We start from the raw sequence: 20,862 nt of genomic DNA, 5'->3' as shown, positions 1-20,862 counted from the left end.
GAAGGACGCATACTTCCGTATCTCCATCCTCCCATGTCAAAGGAAGTATCTGAGGTTCGCTTTCGGGGGCGAAGCGTACCAATATCGAGTGCTTCCCTTCGGCCTAGCCCTCTCCCCACGCACGTTCACGAAGTGCATGGATGCAGCTCTGGCTCCACTGAGACTTCAGGGCATCCGTGTGCTGAATTATATCGACGACTGGCTCATATTCGCCCAGTCATACGAGATGGCGATTCGGCATCGAGATGTCGTTCTGGCCCACATAAGGTGCTTGGGGCTGATACTCAACACGAAAAAGAGCGTGTTGACGCCATCCCAGAGGACAACGTTCCTAGGGATTGTATGGGACTCGACGACGATGCGGGCACAATTGTCTCCCGCGCGAGTCGAGACCATACTGGCGATGGTCTCAGGAATAAGGCTAGGCCACAGCATCACTGTAAAGCACTTTCAAAAAGTGCTGGGGCACATGGCAGCAGCGTCCAACGTGTGATACCTTTTGGCCTGCTGCACATGAGACCCCTCCAGTGGTGGCTGAAAACCAAGGGGTTTTCCCCCAGAGGGAATCCTTTCCGTATGATCAGGGTAACGCGCAGATGCCTTCGTTCCCTAGTCATATGGAAGAAACCTTGGTTTCTGTCCCAGGGACCAGTGTTGGGAGCGTCTTGTTGCCGGAAATCCGTTTCAACAGACGCCTCCCTCACTGGTTGGGGCGCGGTCATGGACGGCCGCTTTGCGAGGGGCCATTGGGAGGGCCGTCATTCTGTACGCATTTCCCCCGATTGCTCTGCTCCCGGGAGTCCTGGAGAGGGTCAGGCGACAGGTGGTCAGTCTACTTCTGGTAGCACCACGTTGGCCGACTCGAGTTTGGTTCTCGGATATCATAGCTCTGCTAGCAGGTCAGCCGTGGGAGATTCCTCTGAGGAGGGATCTCCTATCTCAGGCGGCGGGTACGATATTTTACCCCCCCCCCGGAGATTTGGAACCTGTGGGCCTGGCCCCTGAAGTGACCAGGTACCTAGAGGCTGGCCTATCGGCAGAGGTGATAGAGACCTTACTCAGTTCCAGGGCTCCGTCTACGAGGAGACTGTACAGCCTCAAGTGGAATGTATTTTCCACTTGGTGCAGGGAGCGTGAGGTGGACCCAGTTAACTGCCCAGTGGCTTCAGTGCTGGAGTTCCTCCAAGATCGCTTCTCTGCGGGTCTAATCCCGTCCACACTCAAGGTGTACGTGGCTGCCATTGCGGCTTTCCACACTCCTATGGGTGATGGGCCTCTGGGTAGGCACCAACTGGTTGTACAGTTCCTCCGTGGGGCTCGGAGGATGAGGCCTGTGGCTCGTTCCAGAGTTCCAACCTGGGACCTGGCAGTGGTTCTCGAAGGCTTGGCTGAGGCCCCCTTTGAGCCATTGGAGTCAGCTGAACCAAAGAACCTGACCCTTAAGGTGGCTTTTCTCCTCGCCATTACCTCTCTCAGGAGAGTGGGAGATCTCCAGGCCTTGGCGGTAACGCCAATCTGCCTGGAGTTTGCCCCGGGTGGGGTAAAGGCCGTCTTACACTCTAGGCCGGGCTACGTGCCTAAGGTGCCATCAAGGGTGGTCAGGTCATTGGTTCTGCAGGCATTCCATCCTCTGCCTCACGTGACGGCGGAAGAGGGGAGACTTCACCTACTCTGCGCGGTTAGGGCTCTCGTTTATTTGGCGAGGTCTGCACAGTGGAGGAGATCGCAACAACTTTTGGTGTGTTTTGGCTCACCCAAGAAGGGATTGCCTGCGTCTACTCAGACAATCAGTAATTGGATTGTCCAGGCAATTACCATGGCCTACCAGGTGCGCAGTTTGCCTTCACCTATGGCCGTGAGGGCTCATTCCACCAGAGGCATGGCCTCTTCGGTGGCCCTTCTTTCTGGGGTCCCCTTGCAGGATATCTGCGAGGCGGCCGGGTGGGCTACCCCACACACCTTTATCAGGTTCTATAGCCTGGATCTCCCTACGATGCCTGGTGCTAGGGTGCTCCAGTCCTAGTTGTGCCCGGTCTCCGGCTTCACACTAGGGCAGGCGCTACCCTCGGTGTGGCCTAGTGGGTACTCGTTCCCCAAAGTGTCGTTCCGACGCAGTGAGAGTTCCCTCGAAAGGGAACTGCTCGGGTTATGTATATAACACATGTTCCCTGAGAAGGGAACGAGCACTGCGTCTCGTCGCCACACCTCGGCACGCCTGGAGCGCATGCTTCAGAGCAATTACTGCCGACATTACGTTCCGGATCCCCTTTTATACTTCCGGGTATGCCGTCACAGTTACATCATCACGCACGCCAATCGGATTGGCCTAGTTGTATCGGATGATCTTAGACTCAAAACGATTAATGAATGTACACACAATTATCCATATACTAGATAAATGTTATGAATGTATCTTACTAGCCACAAACAAATGCCATTCGATTTGAATCTGTGGAATTCGGGTTTGAATGATTGTGCAGCGATTTGTACATGTTTGCGAATAAAAATGTTCTGTTCTGCATTCATAAATCATAAATTGCTCATTCAAAAAGTAATCTGTGCATTTGTGAATCAGGTGACACGCGTGCATTTATTGACGTCTTGTTCGAGTGGATCGCGTTTGGTTCATTTGGATTTTGAGACTTCATTTTCGCAGTTTACAGCATTTCAAGACCCACACACACACAAACTACCAACGAACAAGCCCAGTGCTATTCATTAATGTGTAAACGATTTAAAAAATTAGCAAATGTGCGTTTCTACACTGAAACAAATGCTTTTCAACTGGTGTCTGTAGAATTAAGATTTTCATTAACATGAAGCATTTTGTACCAATAAAGTCATTTTTGTGAGTATAACTGTTCTATTTTGTAGTAAAGTGTCATAATTTCCACGTGCAAAAAGTAATCCATGCATTTGTGGATCAGGTTACGCGCATGCATTCATTGACTCGTTTGTGAGTCGATCCTATTTGATTCATTTGGATTTTGAGACTTTCTTTTCGCTGGTTTGGCCTTGCACGATCCACACACAGAGAGATGTGTAAGAAAACCTGCTGCCACTAGATGGCAGTATCTGCCAAAACAGACACCGGCACCGGAATCAAGTGTTCTCACCATAGACTGTAAAAAAGTTCTCACCCATATTATGCTTAAAGTGGCGTAAGGAAGTGATATTAAAACACCAAATTCACTACACACTTTATTTATAAAACATATTTTGTAGGCTACAGACAAGCAGAAAAATATGAACTCAAAGCGCGAATGTTTCCTCGTTGTAAAGAAAACGCTTAACAGTAGGCTAACATTAAAATCATAGTCTACTTTGTATAGGCAAGCAGATTAAATCAGGTTATCAACAACATTTGTTCATCACAACATTATTCTCCAATAGAAAACCATTATACAATGCTTAACATGCAATATAGCGAGTGGATGTTCAATTAGGTGTATAGTTTTATCATCACCATCTTACTGCATTAAGCCACGTTAAGCGTTTTTTTTTTAAATAGGCTCTACAGTAGGAAACCGCAAAGCATAGGCTACAGGCAAGAGCCTAGAATATAACACAACGCGTTCTGGGGATTTCCTCCCTTAGAGCCCGTTAAGAAGAAACGCTTAACGTGAACCTCCCCAGTTGCGCTCATATTCTAGGCTTCTTTTTATCTGCTAAATTAATAATGTATGCAGGCCTATACGGAGTTTGGTATTTTAATGTCTTACTACATTAAGCCAGGTTAAGTGCTTTCTTTACAACGGGCTTCTAGGAAAAGGCTTAAGCAGGCCTAAAATTTTATTCTGGACTCGTCTGTTTTTATGTAGCCTACATATAGGCTATATAGCTAGCCTATTCTTTATTAGTGAAGTACAGAATTTGTTCTTTTAATACCACTGGTAATTAAGCCATGCACGTTAAGCGTGCAGAAAAATGCTTAACGTAATTACAGAGCTGCCTTTTTGCACATGCTTGCCTATGCTTTATTAATAAGAGTTTGGTCTTGCACGCCTTCATAATGCGTTTTAGAATATTCCCGAGGAAACAATGTGAAACTTTGCGCGTTTTGAGTTCATATTTAATGTCACTGTCTTGCATTAAGTAAAAAAAGAAAAGCGTTTTCTTTTTAACAGGGGACGAAATGCCCTGCACGTGATAGCCTACTTTGCGCGTCGCATTCATATAGGCTCTTATCATAGTAAGCGTTTTCTCCCATGTCAAGTCAAGTCAAGTCAAGTCAACTTTATTTATATAGCGCTTTTAACAATGTAGATTGTTTCAAAGCAGCTTTACAGTGTTAAACAGGAAAATAATGCAGCATAATTTTATTCAGCTGTATAGCCATTCTGGAAAAATTTCAAGTATCATACAGTGACAGTGTGGGCTTTAGATTAATAATTTGATCAGTAATTTAGTTTAAATGGTTAATTTAGTTTATTATTTAGATGTATTTCGATGTTTAGTTGAAAATTTAGTGTCCCCAACTGAGCACGCCAAGCCAGAGGCAACAGTGGCAAGGAAACCAAAACCCCATTAGGTGACCTAATGGAGAAAAATAAACCTTGGGAGAAACCAGGCTCAGTCGGGGTGCCAGTTCTCCTCTGGCCAATTAACAAACAGCGTATTATTATTATTATTATTATTATTCTGGCAGTTTTACAGCTCGGAGGTCATAATAGATCAGAATATTCGAGGGACCGGGGGCAACATGCTGGAGACGGGTTTATTGAGGATGATGTTGATTAAATAATTATTAAAGTGCAATATTCGAATGATCGGAGGCAACACGCAGGAGACGGGTTTATTGAGATGCCGTGTCGATGAGGCAGTTTCAGGGGGAGTCTAATCACGGTCTCCCAGACACTTCGGGGTCCTGTGTTGGTCTTCTCTGGGCGCAGGTCCACCATCTGATCTGGATACGGCCCGGATCCAGCTGACTGCAGTAAACCTCGGGATAAAACAGAGAGACTAACATTAGCGTAGATGCCATTCTTCTGATGATGTAACGAGTACATCAGGTGTTATGGGAAGTGTTCCCGGTTCCGGCTGACCTAGTTAATGCAGCCTAACAATCATTTCATTGAAAAAGTGTTTTATGTGTATGCCACAGTAAAGAGATGTGTTTTTAGTCTAGATTTAAACTGACAGAGTGTGTCTGCTTCCCGAACAATGTTAGGAAGACTGTTCCAGAGTTTAGGTGCTAAATAGGAAAACGATCGACCGCCTGCAGTTGATTTGGATATTCTCGGTATGATCAACTGGCCAGAATTTTGAGACCGCAGTAGACGTGATGGAGTATAATATGTTAAGAGCTCGCTCAAGTATTGGGGAGCTAAACCATTTAGTGCTTTGTAAGTAATAAGTAAGATTTTAAAATTTATGCGATGTTTAATAGGCAGCCAGTGCAGTGTTGACAGAACTGGGCTAATATGGTCATACTTCCTGGTTCTAGTAAGAACTCGAGCTGCTGCGTTTTGGACCAGCTGGAGTTTATTTATTAAGCGAGCAGGGCAACCACCCAGTAGAGCATTACAATAATCTAACCTTGAGGTCATGAACGCATGAACTAACTGTTCAGCATTTTGCATTGAGAGCATGTGCCGTAATTTAGATATATTTTTAAGATGGTAGAAAGCAGTTTTACAGATGCTAGAAACGTGGCTTTCAAACGAAAGATTGGTATTAAAGAGCACACCCAGGTTCCTCACTGACGACGAGGACTTGACAGAACAGCCATCAAGTGTTAGGCAGTATTCTAGGTTACTACTTGTGGAGCTTTTTTGTCCAATAATTAAAAATTCAGTTTTTTCTGAATTGAGTTGCAGGAAATTACCAGTCATCCAATGTTTTATATCAGCTATGCATTCCGTTAATCTTGTGAATTGGTAAGTTTCTTTAGGGCGTGAAGAAATATAGAGCTGAGTATCGTCAGCATAACAATGAAAACTAACGCCATGCTTCCTAATGATATCTCCCAGTGGTAGCATGTACAGGGTGAAGAGTAGCGGTCCTAGCACTGAGCCTTGCGGTACTCCATACTGAACTTGCGATCGGTGTGACATCTCTTCATTTACTACTACAAACTGATAACGGTCGCATAGGTATGATTTAAACCATGATAATGCAATTCCACTAATACCTACATAATTTTCGAGTCTATTCAAAAGAATGTTGTGGTCGATAGTATCAAATGCAGCGCTAAGATCGAGTAACACTAATAGAGAGATACAGCCACGATCGGATGATAAGAGCAAATCATTTGTAACTCTGACGAGAGCAGTCTCAGTGCTATGATACGGTCTAAATCCTGACTGGAAATCCTCACAGATACCATTTCTTTCTAAAAAGGAACATAATTGTGAAGACACTGCCTTTTCAAGTATTTTTGACAGAAAGGGTAGATTTGAGATTGGTCTATAATTGACTAAATCTGTAGGATCAAGTTGCGGTTTTTTAATAAGTGGTTTAATAATTGCCAACTTAAAAGTTTTCGGTACATATCCTAATGACAAAGATGAATTAATGATATTAAGAAGAGGATCTATGACCTCTGGTAGCATCTCTTTTAATAGCCTAGTTGGTATAGGGTCGAGCATACATGTTGTCGATTTTGATGATTTAACGAGTTTAGCCAATTCTTCTTCTCCTATAGCAGTGAATGAGTGTAATTTTTCCTCAGTGACACTACAATGCTCTGTCTGATGTGATGCTGTATTAGACGGCTGCATGGTTAAAAATTTTTTCCTAATATTATCAATCTTACATGTGAAGAAGTTCATAAAGTCATTACTGCTGTGCTGTTTACAATCATCAGAAGTTGAAGCTTTATTTTTGGTTAATTTAGCCACTGTATCGAATAAATACCTTGGGTTGTGTTTGTTTTCTTCCAAGAGAGTTGAGAAATAAGCAGATCTAGCAGTTTTTACAGCCTTTCTGTATGTGATCATGTGCTCTTTCCACGAATTACGAAATACCTCTAATTTTGTTTTCTTCCAGCTGCGCTCCATTTTTCTGGCTGCTGTTTTAAGGGCCCGGGTGTGCTCGTTGTACCACGGCGTTGGACTATTTTCTTTAATCTTCTTTAAGCGCAGAGGAGCAACTGTGTCTAAAGTACTGCAAAAGAGAGAGTCAATAGTTTCTGTTGCAACATCGAGTTCTTCTATACTATCTGGGATGCTGAGCAGATGATACTGATGAGGGAGATTATTTAAAAAGCAATCTTTAGTAGCGGCAGTGATTGTCCATAAAGCCTATTATAAAAGAAAACGCTTAATGTGGCTTCATGCATTAAGACGGTATTAAAACTGAGTAGGCTATACACTTTATTGAACATGCTATTGTAACAAAGTTCAAATAGCAAGGAGGATGAAGACAATTAAGGGTAAGCGTAACTGGAACTAGTGCTTTTATTCAGAACTCTCTTTGTCCAACACAAAGTAAACGTTGCGCTCACAGCGCTCTAAATAACTCAGAACTATAACTTGTTTCCTCTCAGCTTTCCAGCTCCCAGTGTCCGCACAAGTTCCCAGTCAGTCTCTCTCTCCTCCATTAATGATTTCCCTCTGGTTTTATACTGTCTCTCCATGCCAATCACTGTAATCAAACACAGGTGTTCAGTATTTGAACTTGACCTACTCATCGCCACTCCGGCTCTCTCTCCGTGCAGACCTCGCTAAACCACGCCTCCTCTGTCACAGCTATATTGCAAATTAAGCATTTTATAATGGTTTTCTATGGGAGAAAAATGTTGTGATGAACAATGTTGTGTTCATAACCTGATTTAATCTGCTTGCTTATACAAAGTATGCGTTATTAATACCTTTGCTAGCCTACTGTTAAGCGTTTTCCTCGTCTTTAGAACGAGGACACAAAGCGTCTTATAAGGCAGAATAACGCTCACGGTGCCGGTGTCTGTTTTGGCAGATACTGCCATCTAGTGGCAGCAGGTTTTCTTACACATCTCTCTGTGTGTGGATCGTGCAAGGCCAAACCGGCGAAATGAAAGTCTCAAAATCCAAATGAATCAAATAGGATCGACTCACAAACGAGTCAATGAATGCATGCGCGTCACCTGATCCACAAATGCACGGATTACTTTTTGCACGTGGAAATTATGACACTTTACTACAAAATAGAACAGTTATACTCACAAAAATGACTTTATTGGTACAAAATGCTTCATGTTAAGGAAAATTTTAATTCTACAGACACCAGATGAAAAGCATTTGTTTCAGTGTAGAAACGCACATTTGCAAATTTTTTAAATCGTTTACACATTAATGAATAGCACTGGGCTTGTTCGTTGGTAGTTTGTGTGTGTGTGGGTCTTGAAATGCTGTAAACTGCGAAAATGAAGTCTCAAAATCCAAATGAACCAAACGCGATCCACTCGAACAAGACGTCAATAAATGCACGCGTGTCACCTGATTCACAAATGCACAGATTACTTTTTGAATGAGCAATTTATGATTTATGAATCCAGAACAGAACATTTTTATTCGCAAACATGTACAAATCTCTGCACAATCATTCAAACCCGAATTCCACAGATTCAAATCGAATGGCATTTGTTTGTGGCTAGTAAGATACATTCATAACATTTATCTAGTACACGAGACCTCAGAAAAGATTTAAACGGCTACATTTATATTGTAAATCCCTGCAGTCCTCCGCTTCTGCTAGAGCAGGGAAATCGCCCCTTCGAGGATCACACGAGGGACTTTCTCGATCTGGCTTTCCTCACTCACTGTCCCGACCGCTCGCTATGTGTTTTCTATTGCACTGGGAATAATGAGCAGTCAAAGGCATGCCTGCCCGTGGATGGTCCTCGAGGGATATTCACAGAGTATGTGGAGTGGGTTCTGGTGCAGTGAGACTCGTCTTTTACCATCTGCCTCGCCGATAAGGACATCGCCAGCCCCAGTCCGGACCCAGAGCCCAGCCAGCCGTAAGCCATGCCTGCAACGGAGCAAGAGCCAGAGCCCACCGCTGACTCAGAGCCCGAGCCCTCCATGAAATCAGAGACAGAAGGATCGCCAGAGGCTGTTTTCATCCCGAGCCCAATACAGACTCTGTCCAGGTGTGTTAGCCGGTCGTTGAGGGTGTATAGAGGGTATGCATCGACGTCCCTTTCCCACCGGAACACGCCCCCTCAGCCGGTCATGTTTTCCTGACATTTATATGCGCCTGATTTCGATACATAAATATCACTGTCAGTCATCACAATTTTGAGAATGAATCCCGCATGTAAATGCGGATATGGGTCGATGTATTAAAGTGTGTATGTGGCTGCTTGTCAAGAATGGAAAACTATTATTATAGGGCTATTCATATTTTTTTATATCGCCTACACAGCGCGCAAATAGTGCTCCCTTTATTATCACTAAAAGCTGTCACTCATTCAATGAACGCGATATTACAAAGTTCCGTTATATTAATCAGTGAAGCTGACGGCACAATTAATCTTAGTTACATGTCTACACTTTATTAGAGAGGATTAGCGCGTGTGCAGAACTGGAAAACAACTCGAGCGGTGAGTGGATTCTAACTTCAACACCTGTGATTGGCCATTGCGTTTTTAGAAATCAATAAACATGTCTGTTATTGGCTACATTACTCACTGAAGGGGAAACACGTTGGAAATGTAATCATTTGACGAGTGCAAATCGTCTATGGTGCAAATACAGAAACGCACTGGCTCTTTTGCCAAATCTTTTTCGCTAATAAGATGCTTTTATTACAATTTCTTACAGTGGATTACAGATCCTAGATCAGCAGTGTTGGGCAGCTTTTCCCTCTAAAAGTAATAAGCCGAAGCAGTAAATAAGTGCCAGTGCACTGGGCAGTGGTTTGAGTGCAAAAATGACACGCTATTATCAAATTCATGTCCCTCGATTCGGAGGGGGGCACAGGGATGTCCATGGGGTCCGTGGCCAAGCCTCCCCCGACCTTGTTTTGTGTGTTTTTCGCAGCATTCACGCTGTAAACCAATGCTGTCTGAGTCGTTTTGCCACTCAATGTGGCGTAACCGCAGTCACTCCAGCTGAAGGTGACGTCACGTGCATACCCTCTATAAGTAGAGTTCGACAGCATGAATTGGTGCTCCATCTACACTTCCGTGGCTGAGGTTAGTACTATGAGCTGGGTGATAGAGGATTGATTATATAATGAGCTGAATGAGGAGGTGTTTGCTACGCTACAGTCACTGCTGGCCCCAAGTCGACTCAGTTATTGCTGGATAAATCCAGTACCAGGTCTTCAAAGTCATTGCTAGATAAGCCCAGTTTAAAGTCATCTTTGACGTCCAGCATCCTTCATTGTGGATGGTCCTGTCCAGCCTTCCTCTCTCCTACTGTCAAATCCATCCAGTTCCTCTGCCTCGTCTCTGCGGTCTGTCTTGGGTTGGGGGAGTCATGTCATATTTAGTTTCTCTGTCTTGTTTAATTTCTGGTCATGGCTGTTCTATGATTATCATCCTCAATGTACTGTATATAAGCCCTCGGTTTCTTCAGTTTATGGTCTCGTGTTAACATTAGGTTAGTTGCGTGGTGTATGTTTATCAGTGAAATCTCTATTCATTCATTCTACGTCACTCATCTCGTTCGTTGCATTATCACACAGATTATCACACAGCCACCCCTGACAAAGGGAGAGTAATGTGTTACGGCTGCGAATGAGAGATAGGAGGATCCAATAGCGATTCAGAAAATACTCATTTATTTCAGTATGACTGAGACAGAACGTTGATAACAAAGTCATAAAATAAGCAATGGAGACAGGTCAGGCAGATCCCAACAGAGCGGCAGATGTAGGCAAGCAGTCCTAAGCAGATCAGAGCAGGCAGACAATCCCAGACAGGCAGCGAAGCAGGGACGCAGCGGGCAACACGGCACAGCAGAACCGGAACGGAGATCACACACAGAGGGAGCAGGAAACTCAAGCCGCCGAACACACACGAGGGAAGCCTGAAACGATCTGACAATGAGTGTGGGTGAGAGACCTGCATATAAAGCCTGGTGATTAAGTGCAGCAGGTGGAGGTGATGAGCACCGTAATCAGTGACCACGCCTCCAACACAACATCACATACATTACATTTACATTACATTTAGTCATTTAGCAGACGCTTTTATCCAAGCGACTTACAAATGAGAGCAAAAGAAGCAACTAGAACAGTCAAGGGCAACAGTATGCAAGTGCTGTAGCAAGTCTCAGTTAATCTAGCTCAGAACACACAGGACAGTTTTTTTTTTTTTTTTTTTATAAATTAGACAGACAGAAAATGAATAGAATGACAGAACATACACAGAGAAAAGGAGACAATGAATTGATGAACCGTGACAAAATGATGACAGAATGATACTTTTTGGGCAAGTCATTCCTTTATTTGTTAATGTTCATATTAAGATGTGGCCTTTAGTAAATCAAAATTGGGAACTGGATTTTTAAAATAGTTTATAGAAACATCTAGATCAGATGTTTTGTGATTTGATCCTCCTGATGTTTCAGATGTGATTGTGTGTCTTTCTCAGAGCTGCAGTCCGTATCTTCCTCATGAGTGTGATGGAAACTCGTATCTGAACGGCGTCTGCTACCAGTTCAACAGCGGTTTACAGGCCGTCTCAAACTTTACCGCCGCTTACCAAGGTCTGACGAGTACCAGAATCCAGCTGATACCAACATTTTTAGCACTTAATGCAGTTTAACTATTTCAGCCTTTACAAGTTTAATCCATGTGTTGGTTTGTTAGTTAGTAACATGTCATTTGGAGTTAGGGCTGCACGATAATGGTTAACCTGATAATCATGATTATTTTGCTCAGAAATGATAATCGCGATTATTAATCACAATAATTATCGTTTGAAAAAAACATAATTATCAAAAGGGTTCATGTAATAAAGGGCATTTCACGTATCCCGTCTTCTTTACTAACAGCCTACACTTGGCCTAATAGGTGGTACATGGACTTCATTTAACACACTATGATAGCTTCATCGTTTTTATCTTTATTTTATTCTTATTAAAACTTTTTTAGATATACTTTTTATTTTTTATTATTTGTATTATTTTGTTAAGACTGTCTGGATGGAAGAGGTTGAGAGACGGGAGAGCGATAAATCAAATAAAGTAAACCTGCCTCTCCATTTTCTTCCACTCCAGATATGGGTTATACTATATATATATATATATATTTTTTTTTTAATTCACTTACGAATATTTTAATTCCATTTCTGTGTAAAGCACTTTGAATTGCCACTGTGTATTAAATGTGCAATACAAATTAACTTGCCTTGCTTTCATCAATGGAAAATTAATTTAATTTTTTTTTATTGGCAACGATTTGTATTGATATGAGTAAATTGAACAATACTTACCATTAATACGGTAATGGAAGGTTTTGGTAAGTGCTTTATAATTTGTTAGATAAAAAAAGCAATGTTTATTTTTAACTAATCAAGAGAAGCAGAAATAGTTATCGTTTATCGTTTACTGACAACACGGTGAAAGACTAAAGACATGATTAAAGATTTATGTTAAATACTTTGATTTATTGACAAATGCTTGTTATATTTCTGCAGAATGCATGAAGAGAGAAGTCAATCTGGTGTTTCTCTTTGATGGATCCAGCAGTATGAAAACAGAAGAGTTTGACAAGAACAAAATATTCATCCTAGATGTTATGAAAAAACTTTCAAACTCATCCATAAAGGTAAATCAATCCATCACTATTAACTCTTTCCCTGCCATTGATGGACTTTTCTGGCTTTCTGTGTTTTCACTGTTATACGGTAGGGGGCGCTATGACACATCTTATGAAAGAGTACAGAATCTCCTGATCAAAACACAGGCGAAGAAGAAGCAGAAACAAGTGATACAAGAATTGCTTATGTGTGTTGTAGTCTTTGAAGAAAAAAAAAAAACACATGATTTTTGCTCAAAATGTTGCTTTTTTATGAAAGTTACCCACATTCAAGTGTTGATGAAAAAGAATGCATGAAGCTAGAATAAAATATGTTGTTTGTTTGTTTAAAAGCAGAGGCTCTGTTCTTTCTTTTGACATATTGCATGTTCAGATATTTATACAAATAAATACTCTAGGGGCCATGAAAATATTGTGAAATGATCAAAAATGCTGGCAGTGGCTGGCAACTTTATTGACATGTAATGGTCTATAGTTTTCTAATGATGATATCGGCGTGTGTGTTTGTTGTTTGTGTTTGTGTGTGTCAGTTTGCTGCTGTCCAGTTTTCAACAGACCCCAGAACTGTGTTTGACTTCAACGACTATCAGAACGGCTCCGCTGAACACAAACTCATGAAAGAGCCGCAAATGAAAAGTCTCACAAACACACACAGAGCAATCAGCCATACCTTGTGAGTGAAACCTTCATATGTTTATGAACGCTCACTGAATTTACACTGAAAGAGAAAAAGTCTAGAAATCAACAAGTGAACATCAAATATGGTTATTTCTGTAGTTTTGCTCTTTTGTTCTGGTCTGTTAAACACATTCGGCCTCAAGGAATTCATTGAAATACTCAAGTTTAACTATCAAATCTGATGTTTACTGTGTTCTGTGTAAATCTGGAGGAGAGTTTTCTGGAAGGTCTGTTTTTCGTGCAAATCACTCAGAATTTACTCCTATATTTACGAAAAAGATTCATAAATGAGGCCCATCGTTGCTGAAGTTTGATGTTCTTTAAAGTATACATTAAAAACAGATTGGTGTAGAAACTACAGGAGCACACTGATGTGGAGACTGAAAGCTGGTCATATTCATCATTATTTATGATTTATTACATCACCAGAGAGAATCTCCTGAATAACACGTCGTCTGGAGCCGATCTCAGCGCTCAGAAAGCCCTGGTGATTATCACAGATGGAACCCCCAGTGATATTGATAAAGAAAAAATCCTCAACAAATGTGATGAGCAAAACATCCTCCGCTACATCATTGCGGTGAGTTTCCTTACAGCTCAAGCTTGTCATTTACATTGTATGTTCAGATAGTTTGTGGTGTGTCATGTTCAGAGTCACTGTAAGTCACTGGTAGTTTAATTCCTGAAGAGTGAAACTTCACATCATGGGTTTGTTTGAGCGGCCTGACATGTCAACTTCTGACTCAACCAGTCTCATGAGTTTGTGGCAGGAATATATGATTGACTGACCAAGACTAGGAAAGTCATTATTTGTGCAATTTGTTGTTGCTAGTAGTGCAGAAATTACACACTTTGGCTTTAAAGTACTTCAATACTAATTCATCACAGATTAGTAGTGCGTTTTCAGTTTGTTCCCATTTTTCAAGAACAAACATCCGAGTTCAGTAAATGATGTCTTACATATTGAGCTGTGTTTCAATACGCATGGTTATTAAAAGTGCTTTTGCACAGTCAGATTTAAGGGTGTTTTTGTTTGTCAGGTGGGAAAACTTGTTAGCTTAGACACACTCACTAGGATGGCTTCAGAACCCAAAGAGAACAACACCTTCTACATTCAAGACTACGGTGGACTCAATACACTTCTTGACAACCTGCAGAAAAAGATCTACAACATTGAAGGTGAAATGCGAGTGTAAAGAAAATGGACATACAGTATAACGTTTTAAATCAAAGTAACTAATGATGAATCCACTGATGATTTGAAGAGTTTCCCTCTGTGGTTTCAGGGTCAAAGGACACAAACAGCAAAGACCGACAGAAAGAGTTATCACAAAGTGGATTCAGTGTCCTCTACCACAAGGTCAGAAATATGACATACACAAGTGATACATTATTATCTCTCATAAGGAATAGTGTGGTTGCATAAAATGCTGCCGATTTGTCAACTTGTCAATAGGCAACAATGCACCCGGGTTTTTGTGGTGCATTGTGGGAATGTTTAGTTAGTGAATGTATCAGCGTTGATCATGTCTAAGCGCAGGTCCACCATCTGAATCACTAAATTTGGGGCGCCTCTGTCTGGTATGTGAACATTTTCCCACTCAAGTTGGTTACAAAGAAAAGTGTTGCGTTTATAATTTTGTTCAATGTAATAATAATAAATTTTTATATATTTACAGGTCATTTACTAAATATCTTTAATCCCCTGCGAAAAAAAATTGCAGGGGGGTTACTAAGCAACCACTGAATGTAATATAAAATAGGTATAAATTTAAAGCTTAGAATCTCCGCTTCTGCATCTATCCATTTTGAGATACTCTAAACGAGTGCTGAGTTATTCATCTAAAACAGAATGTATCGCCCGCGGGCGCCACCTAGCTGTGAAAAAATTAATTGTCATATTTTTCAAAATTACTGCATTGATTAACAAAAAATAGGTGTAATTTGAAAGCTTAAAGTCTAAACTTTACAATGAATGTAGCCCTTATGAGTATCTCACGATTAAAAAGAGACTAAGGTCGCCATAATCCGTCACTCGATTCAGAAGTTATTACTCATGGAATGATAACACATTATAGCCTGACACATACGCACATATGCTAATAAACAGTAGCTTTAAAGTCGCGTTTATGCCTGTAACTTCATGAAAAATGCTCAGATCGTTGAAAATGGCACATCAGTACTTACAGTTGATGCTCCTGATTGAAATGATCAAAATCAACATTGCAATCCATTGCATCAATCACGAGATATTCCTCACAGATGCTGTGTTGATCAGTGCAGTTTTGAAGATTATGGCTATTTATGTTCACGGCAGCTAGGGGGCGCCCACGGGCGGTACACTCCGGTTTAGAGGAATAACTCAGCGCTCGTTATGAGTTTATCAAAAAGGATAGATGCTTTGGAAAGCTGAGATTCTAAGCTTATAATATAAATAATATTGTAATAATATAATGTCTTTTATCAGCAGTTTCTCAGCATTAGATTGTCCAAATGTAATAATAATTTATATTTTCTAAAAATATTAAAAGTGTTTTAACAAATGATACATACTTTTTGACTCTCCTTACTATAGTTTGAGTTATGAATCTTTAAATTTGTGTATTTCACTCAGAAAACAACAGTTTTGTAAATGTCAAGGATTGAACAAAAAGGCTACCTTTGTTCTAAATGCTGTAACTTTTGATTACTTTATGATATCGCCACAAAATTTTATCCAGATGCAGACTACATATAGGGGAACATCACTTTTTCTGCTGCCCTATTTCCTTCCTGAGTTATTGAATGTTAAATAAGAAATATTTGTAAAATAATTTTAAAAATATTTTAAAAAATTGCCTTTTATCAGCAGTTTCTCAGCAATATATTGTCCACATATAATACAATTATTATATTATTATGTTATTATATCATATTATAAAATATATTATTATATTTTTTAAAACTATAAAAAGTGTTCTAACAAATGATACCTACCATTTTACTCTCCTTGCTATAGTTTTGGAGTTATGAGTCTTTAAATTTGTGTATGTCACTCAGAAAACAACAGTTTTCAAAAAAATTTCAGGGGGTCAAGGACTGAACAAAAAGGCTACTTTTGTTTTAAATGCTGTAACTTTTGATTACTTTATGCAATCACCACACAATTTGATCCAGAGCAATTTTTGATTTAGCAGCACTGATCTGGTTTATTTGCTGCTAAACATAAAAGACAAAAACTCTGGACATCAAGATCTGGACAACTCAAGACTCAATGCCACTAACCTCTCAAATGTCGCAAATATAAACCTGCACACACAAACTCCTGGAAATTGCGTAAAGTATCCAATCAGATCATAAGAGCTGTATTTAGAAAATATGTCAATGAAGTAAAGCCAGTTCGGAGAGACCAGTTTGGTCTATTTGCTGCTAAATGTCACAATTAAAACTCTGAACATCTGTCAAAGATTCATTGCTACTAACCTCACAGACATCGTAAGATCCAGTGACTGATTCTCTCTGTATCAGCCGGTGCTGCATGAAAACAGGACAGATATAATCAGATCATAAGAGCTGTATTTAAAAATATTGTATGTAACATGTCAATGTGCTGAGACTGAAGCTGAGACCTACTTTGTTACATTGTTAAAAGCGCTATATAAATAAAGTTGACTTGACTTGACTTGACCTCTGTGTTTGTTACAGGACTCTGTGATTGTGGGCTCGGTTGGATCTAATGACTGGCGTGGATCTCTGTATGAAGTGACGGGATCTGGATTCAAAGAGACTGAGATTAAGGATCCAGCTGTCAGTGAAGACTCGTACATGGGTATGTTGAAGCTGTTCCTTCTGTGCCTGATGTGAAGTGTCTGCATGTTTTAATGATGCTGATGATGTTCAGGTTACTCTGCTGTTCTGGGAATGAGAGACGGCGTCTCTCTTCTGTTCTCTGGGGCGCCGCGGGCCGAACACACAGGACTGGTGACCCTCTTCACCAAGAATGAAAGCACATGGACGGTGACGAGGAATATAGCAGGAGAACAAGTTAGTGAAGAAAAACCCTCTGACATGATGTTAACACTCTCCACTGGCGGGAGCAGGGTTTCCCAAATCCTACGGTCCACCCAATAAGACATGGAATAAATCTGCAAACACCATCCAAACACACACTCTCATGAGGTTTAGCTTTACACAAAAAACCCCAAACAAACAAGCATTACACTTATAATATGGGCCTTGAAATGCCATATCCAACTGAGAAAAAGAGTAAGATAATTTCTCCATAGACCTTTGCGATTGTAAAGCAGAACATGTTTTCATTATTCTTTTTTTCAGTGAACAGACTATATAGAGCATATGCTAGAAGGCAGTTACATTCGTTTTGATTAATTTTGTCATCAGATTGGATCGTATTTTGGAGCGTCTCTGAGTCTGTTGGATGTGGACTCGGATGGAGACTCAGATTTCCTTCTGGTCGGAGCTCCGTTATTTTACCAGTCTTGGCCGAGGACAGAAGGGAGGCTGTACATCTACGCTTTATCAGAGGAGGTATGGACAGATTCACAACCTTCTCCATTAATAAGTACAGAAACACATGTGTTTAATGTTCAGGGCCTGTGACTGGAAGATTGCTAGTCATCACCATTAAGTTACTCATTGGGATTGCCACTGTAATAGGTTCCTGATGCCGTTCTGTCACATGAAAGTCATGGAAATACATTGTATTGTTGCTGGTCATGTGCCGATAAATTTAGATTCTGTTCTCTCTCTCTCTCTCTGTAATATTTTCAGAAGACGCTGAATGAGTCAAACACCGGCAGATTTGGGGCATCTTTGGCTTCACTAAAGGACCTGAATGGAGACAGCCTGTCAGATGTGGCGGTCGGGGCGCCGCTTGAGAACGGAGGGGAGGGAGTCGTCTACATCTACCTGGGTGACAGGACACATGGCATAAGCCTCAAACACCCTCCTCAGGTGAGAGTTTGCTTTAGTTCCCTTAATCCCAAACACTGTGTTTGTGCCCAGTTTAACCCCCAATCCCAGACGGGCCGAATGTTGACAGATGAACAGACACTGCAGGATCAACGTGTACAGTGATGAACCGCTTTGGCACTGTAGATCTCTGTGTGTTTGTGTTTAGCGGATCTTAGCACGGTCGGTTCTGCCCGGTCTGCAGCAGTTTGGCGTGTCTCTGTCCGGTCAGATGGACATGAGCGGTGATAATCTGACTGATATCGTGATCGGAGCAAAAGGAGGGATTGTGCTGCTCAAGTAGGACATTTCACAACACATTTACAAAATAATGTGAAGATTCTGTTACAGTCTCAACACTAGGGCTCATTTATGAACTCTGGCTCTGTTTGAGTACAGTCACTTCAGTGGCCGTCTTTAATTGAACCTTTAGTTTGGAGATTAAATGCAATGATTTTAGCAAACAAACTATGAGTTTGAGTTGGTCAAGTTTTTCCAGGCCCAGTTAGCCTCGCTGTATCATTGGCTATTTACTCTGTTCTCTTTCTTCACAGGGCTCGGCCTGTGATGTCTGTATCTGCGCAGCTCAGCTTCAGTCCCAATGAAATCAGTCATACCGACTTTGAATGCCCGGGCGACAAAGCGTTTAATGCGTTTAATCTCACTTTGTGTTTCACGGTGACCGAGCAGACCAGTAGCAGTGGTAACGTCAATGATATCTCAAAGAGTCTCTGTCACATGAAGAGCATGGCCTCCCTGTCTTACCCTCTCATGTCTCTCAGGATCTCTCCAGAAGAACCTGAATGTGTCTCTGAACCTGAATGTGGACGTGATGAGAGGAATGAATCGAGGATTCTTCGATCAGAAGGATTCGTCATCCAGGACTCTCCAGCAGTTCGTCCTGCTGGATTCTGGGATCAACTCTTTCAGCTTCCCCATCTTCATGCCGGTACGTTTCGTCTATCACAGCTTCAGCCAATCGTGGCAGCTTTGGTTTAACAGCAAATGTTGTGTTTGTTGTAGCGTTGCATTGTAGACACTGAGTCTCCTCTGAAGATACGAATGAATTTCTCACAAACTGAGATGTTTTCTGGAAACTCCATGGCTATTCTTGACATCTACAGCAGGACGGAGGAGTTTGTCGAGGTGAGCTTCAGACATCTCTATTTATAATTTAACAGATTGTTAGGTCTACTGATGAGAGAAATTAAAATGCTCTGAAACATTGAATCATTTTGGTAAGCTATTGGTTAACATGAATTTTTAACCAATAGTTTAGCAAAATGATTCAATGTTTCAGAGCATTTCAATCACCATATGCTGGCGACACCTGCTGGTCATAACATTTGAAATGCAACGAGAAATCATGCATAAAGACACCTTTTAAAAGCCAAATGTAAATGTCTTATGAAAGCATAAGCTATTCAATTTTCCAATTCCAATTCAATGGACACTTAATTTGCAACAATATTATTGATCTGACTGTACTGACACTGTTCTATGAGAACTGAACTGAGCTGGGCAATGATCATTTTTGCAGAACTGCTTTATAAATAAAATGAAATAATTTAATAATTGTTGATCTTTACAATGGAACTGACCTCTGCAGGCCAACAGCCAAAATGCAAAATTTCCTGTTAATCACTGTAAAACTGCTTTGAAACAATCTGCATTGTGTAAAGCGCTACAACAGACTTGGAAAGCGATGGATAAGGGAATTTGGCCAGGACACCAGGGTTGCACCACTACTCCTTATGAGATCTTATGACATATACAGTTGTAATCAAAATTATTCAACCCACATTGCAAATCAGGTTTATTAGCAACATTTACATACTTTTAGCTGTTTGCAATGAACAAATCAAACAAAAGTAATTAAAAAATCTCAACACAACATATGTCTCAAGTGGCTTCCCCAAATTCAACTGAAAAGGAAACTTTTAATGACTTCTGCAGTCTCAAAATTCAATCAAATAAAAATATTTAACACCCCTGAATAGAATCCCTGACAACAGCACAAATCTGCAAAACAGGTGTTGTCACAAGCACACATGATGAAACTAATCAAGGGCTTCTTTTGTTGGACCAGGTTTGCTTGAGCTAGAACACATTAAATACCTGAACTGGCTAGGTTTGTTGAATGTCACGTTTGACTGCATGTTAGAAATATAGATGTCAAAAGAATGTCCAAAACAAAAGTCCAAAATGTTATGAGAAGATATCATCGCCCAACAATGAACAGGATACAAAAAGACGGCGAAGGCACTAAATGTTCCTAGAGACACCTTTGGCAGCATTGTTCATAAGTTAAAAGTTAAAGGAACAGTGGTTACACTACCTGGATGGGGCAGAAAAAGGAAGCTATTAATGCAGGCAGATTCAGAAATACCCTCAAGTGACTGGCAAAAGACCTGCAGCAAGACTTGGTGGCAACAGTCACTGAGGTTTCAGCTTCCAGAACTCCAAGACATACACCACTACTGACCCAAAAGCACAAGTAAAGTTGGCTCCAATTTGCTCAAAATCATATAAATAAGTTTT

General features: G+C 41.1%; 1 protein-coding gene across 2 annotated transcripts in view; it reads left to right on the top strand.

Annotated features, from left to right (window-relative positions):
* LOC307123637 (integrin alpha-M-like) overlaps nt 1–20,862 on the top strand; it is a 55,165-nt gene that overhangs the window by 18,298 nt on the left and 16,005 nt on the right. Inside the window, exons 5-18 of one of the 2 annotated variants that reach the window (XM_079812253.1) lie at nt 11,525–11,639; nt 12,572–12,702; nt 13,224–13,366; nt 13,801–13,951; nt 14,412–14,550; nt 14,658–14,731; nt 17,056–17,179; nt 17,252–17,394; nt 17,752–17,898; nt 18,142–18,324; nt 18,527–18,621; nt 18,876–19,024; nt 19,104–19,270; nt 19,345–19,467. In XM_079812253.1, coding sequence (XP_079668379.1) covers nt 11,525–11,639; nt 12,572–12,702; nt 13,224–13,366; nt 13,801–13,951; nt 14,412–14,550; nt 14,658–14,731; nt 17,056–17,179; nt 17,252–17,394; nt 17,752–17,898; nt 18,142–18,324; nt 18,527–18,621; nt 18,876–19,024; nt 19,104–19,270; nt 19,345–19,467 — 1,884 coding nt within the window. Of the gene's footprint in view, nt 1–11,524; nt 11,640–12,571; nt 12,703–13,223; nt 13,367–13,800; nt 13,952–14,411; nt 14,551–14,657; nt 14,732–17,055; nt 17,180–17,251; nt 17,395–17,751; nt 17,899–18,141; nt 18,325–18,490; nt 18,622–18,875; nt 19,025–19,103; nt 19,271–19,344; nt 19,468–20,862 lie in introns of both variants that reach the window. The other variant, XM_079812252.1, reaches the window with a different exon arrangement.

This window comes from Gobio gobio, assembly GCF_949357685.1.
Source record: "Gobio gobio genome assembly, chromosome: 3".
NCBI classification, from domain to species: domain Eukaryota; kingdom Metazoa; phylum Chordata; class Actinopteri; order Cypriniformes; family Gobionidae; genus Gobio; species Gobio gobio.
This window is presented reverse-complemented; position numbering and strand designations above follow the sequence as displayed.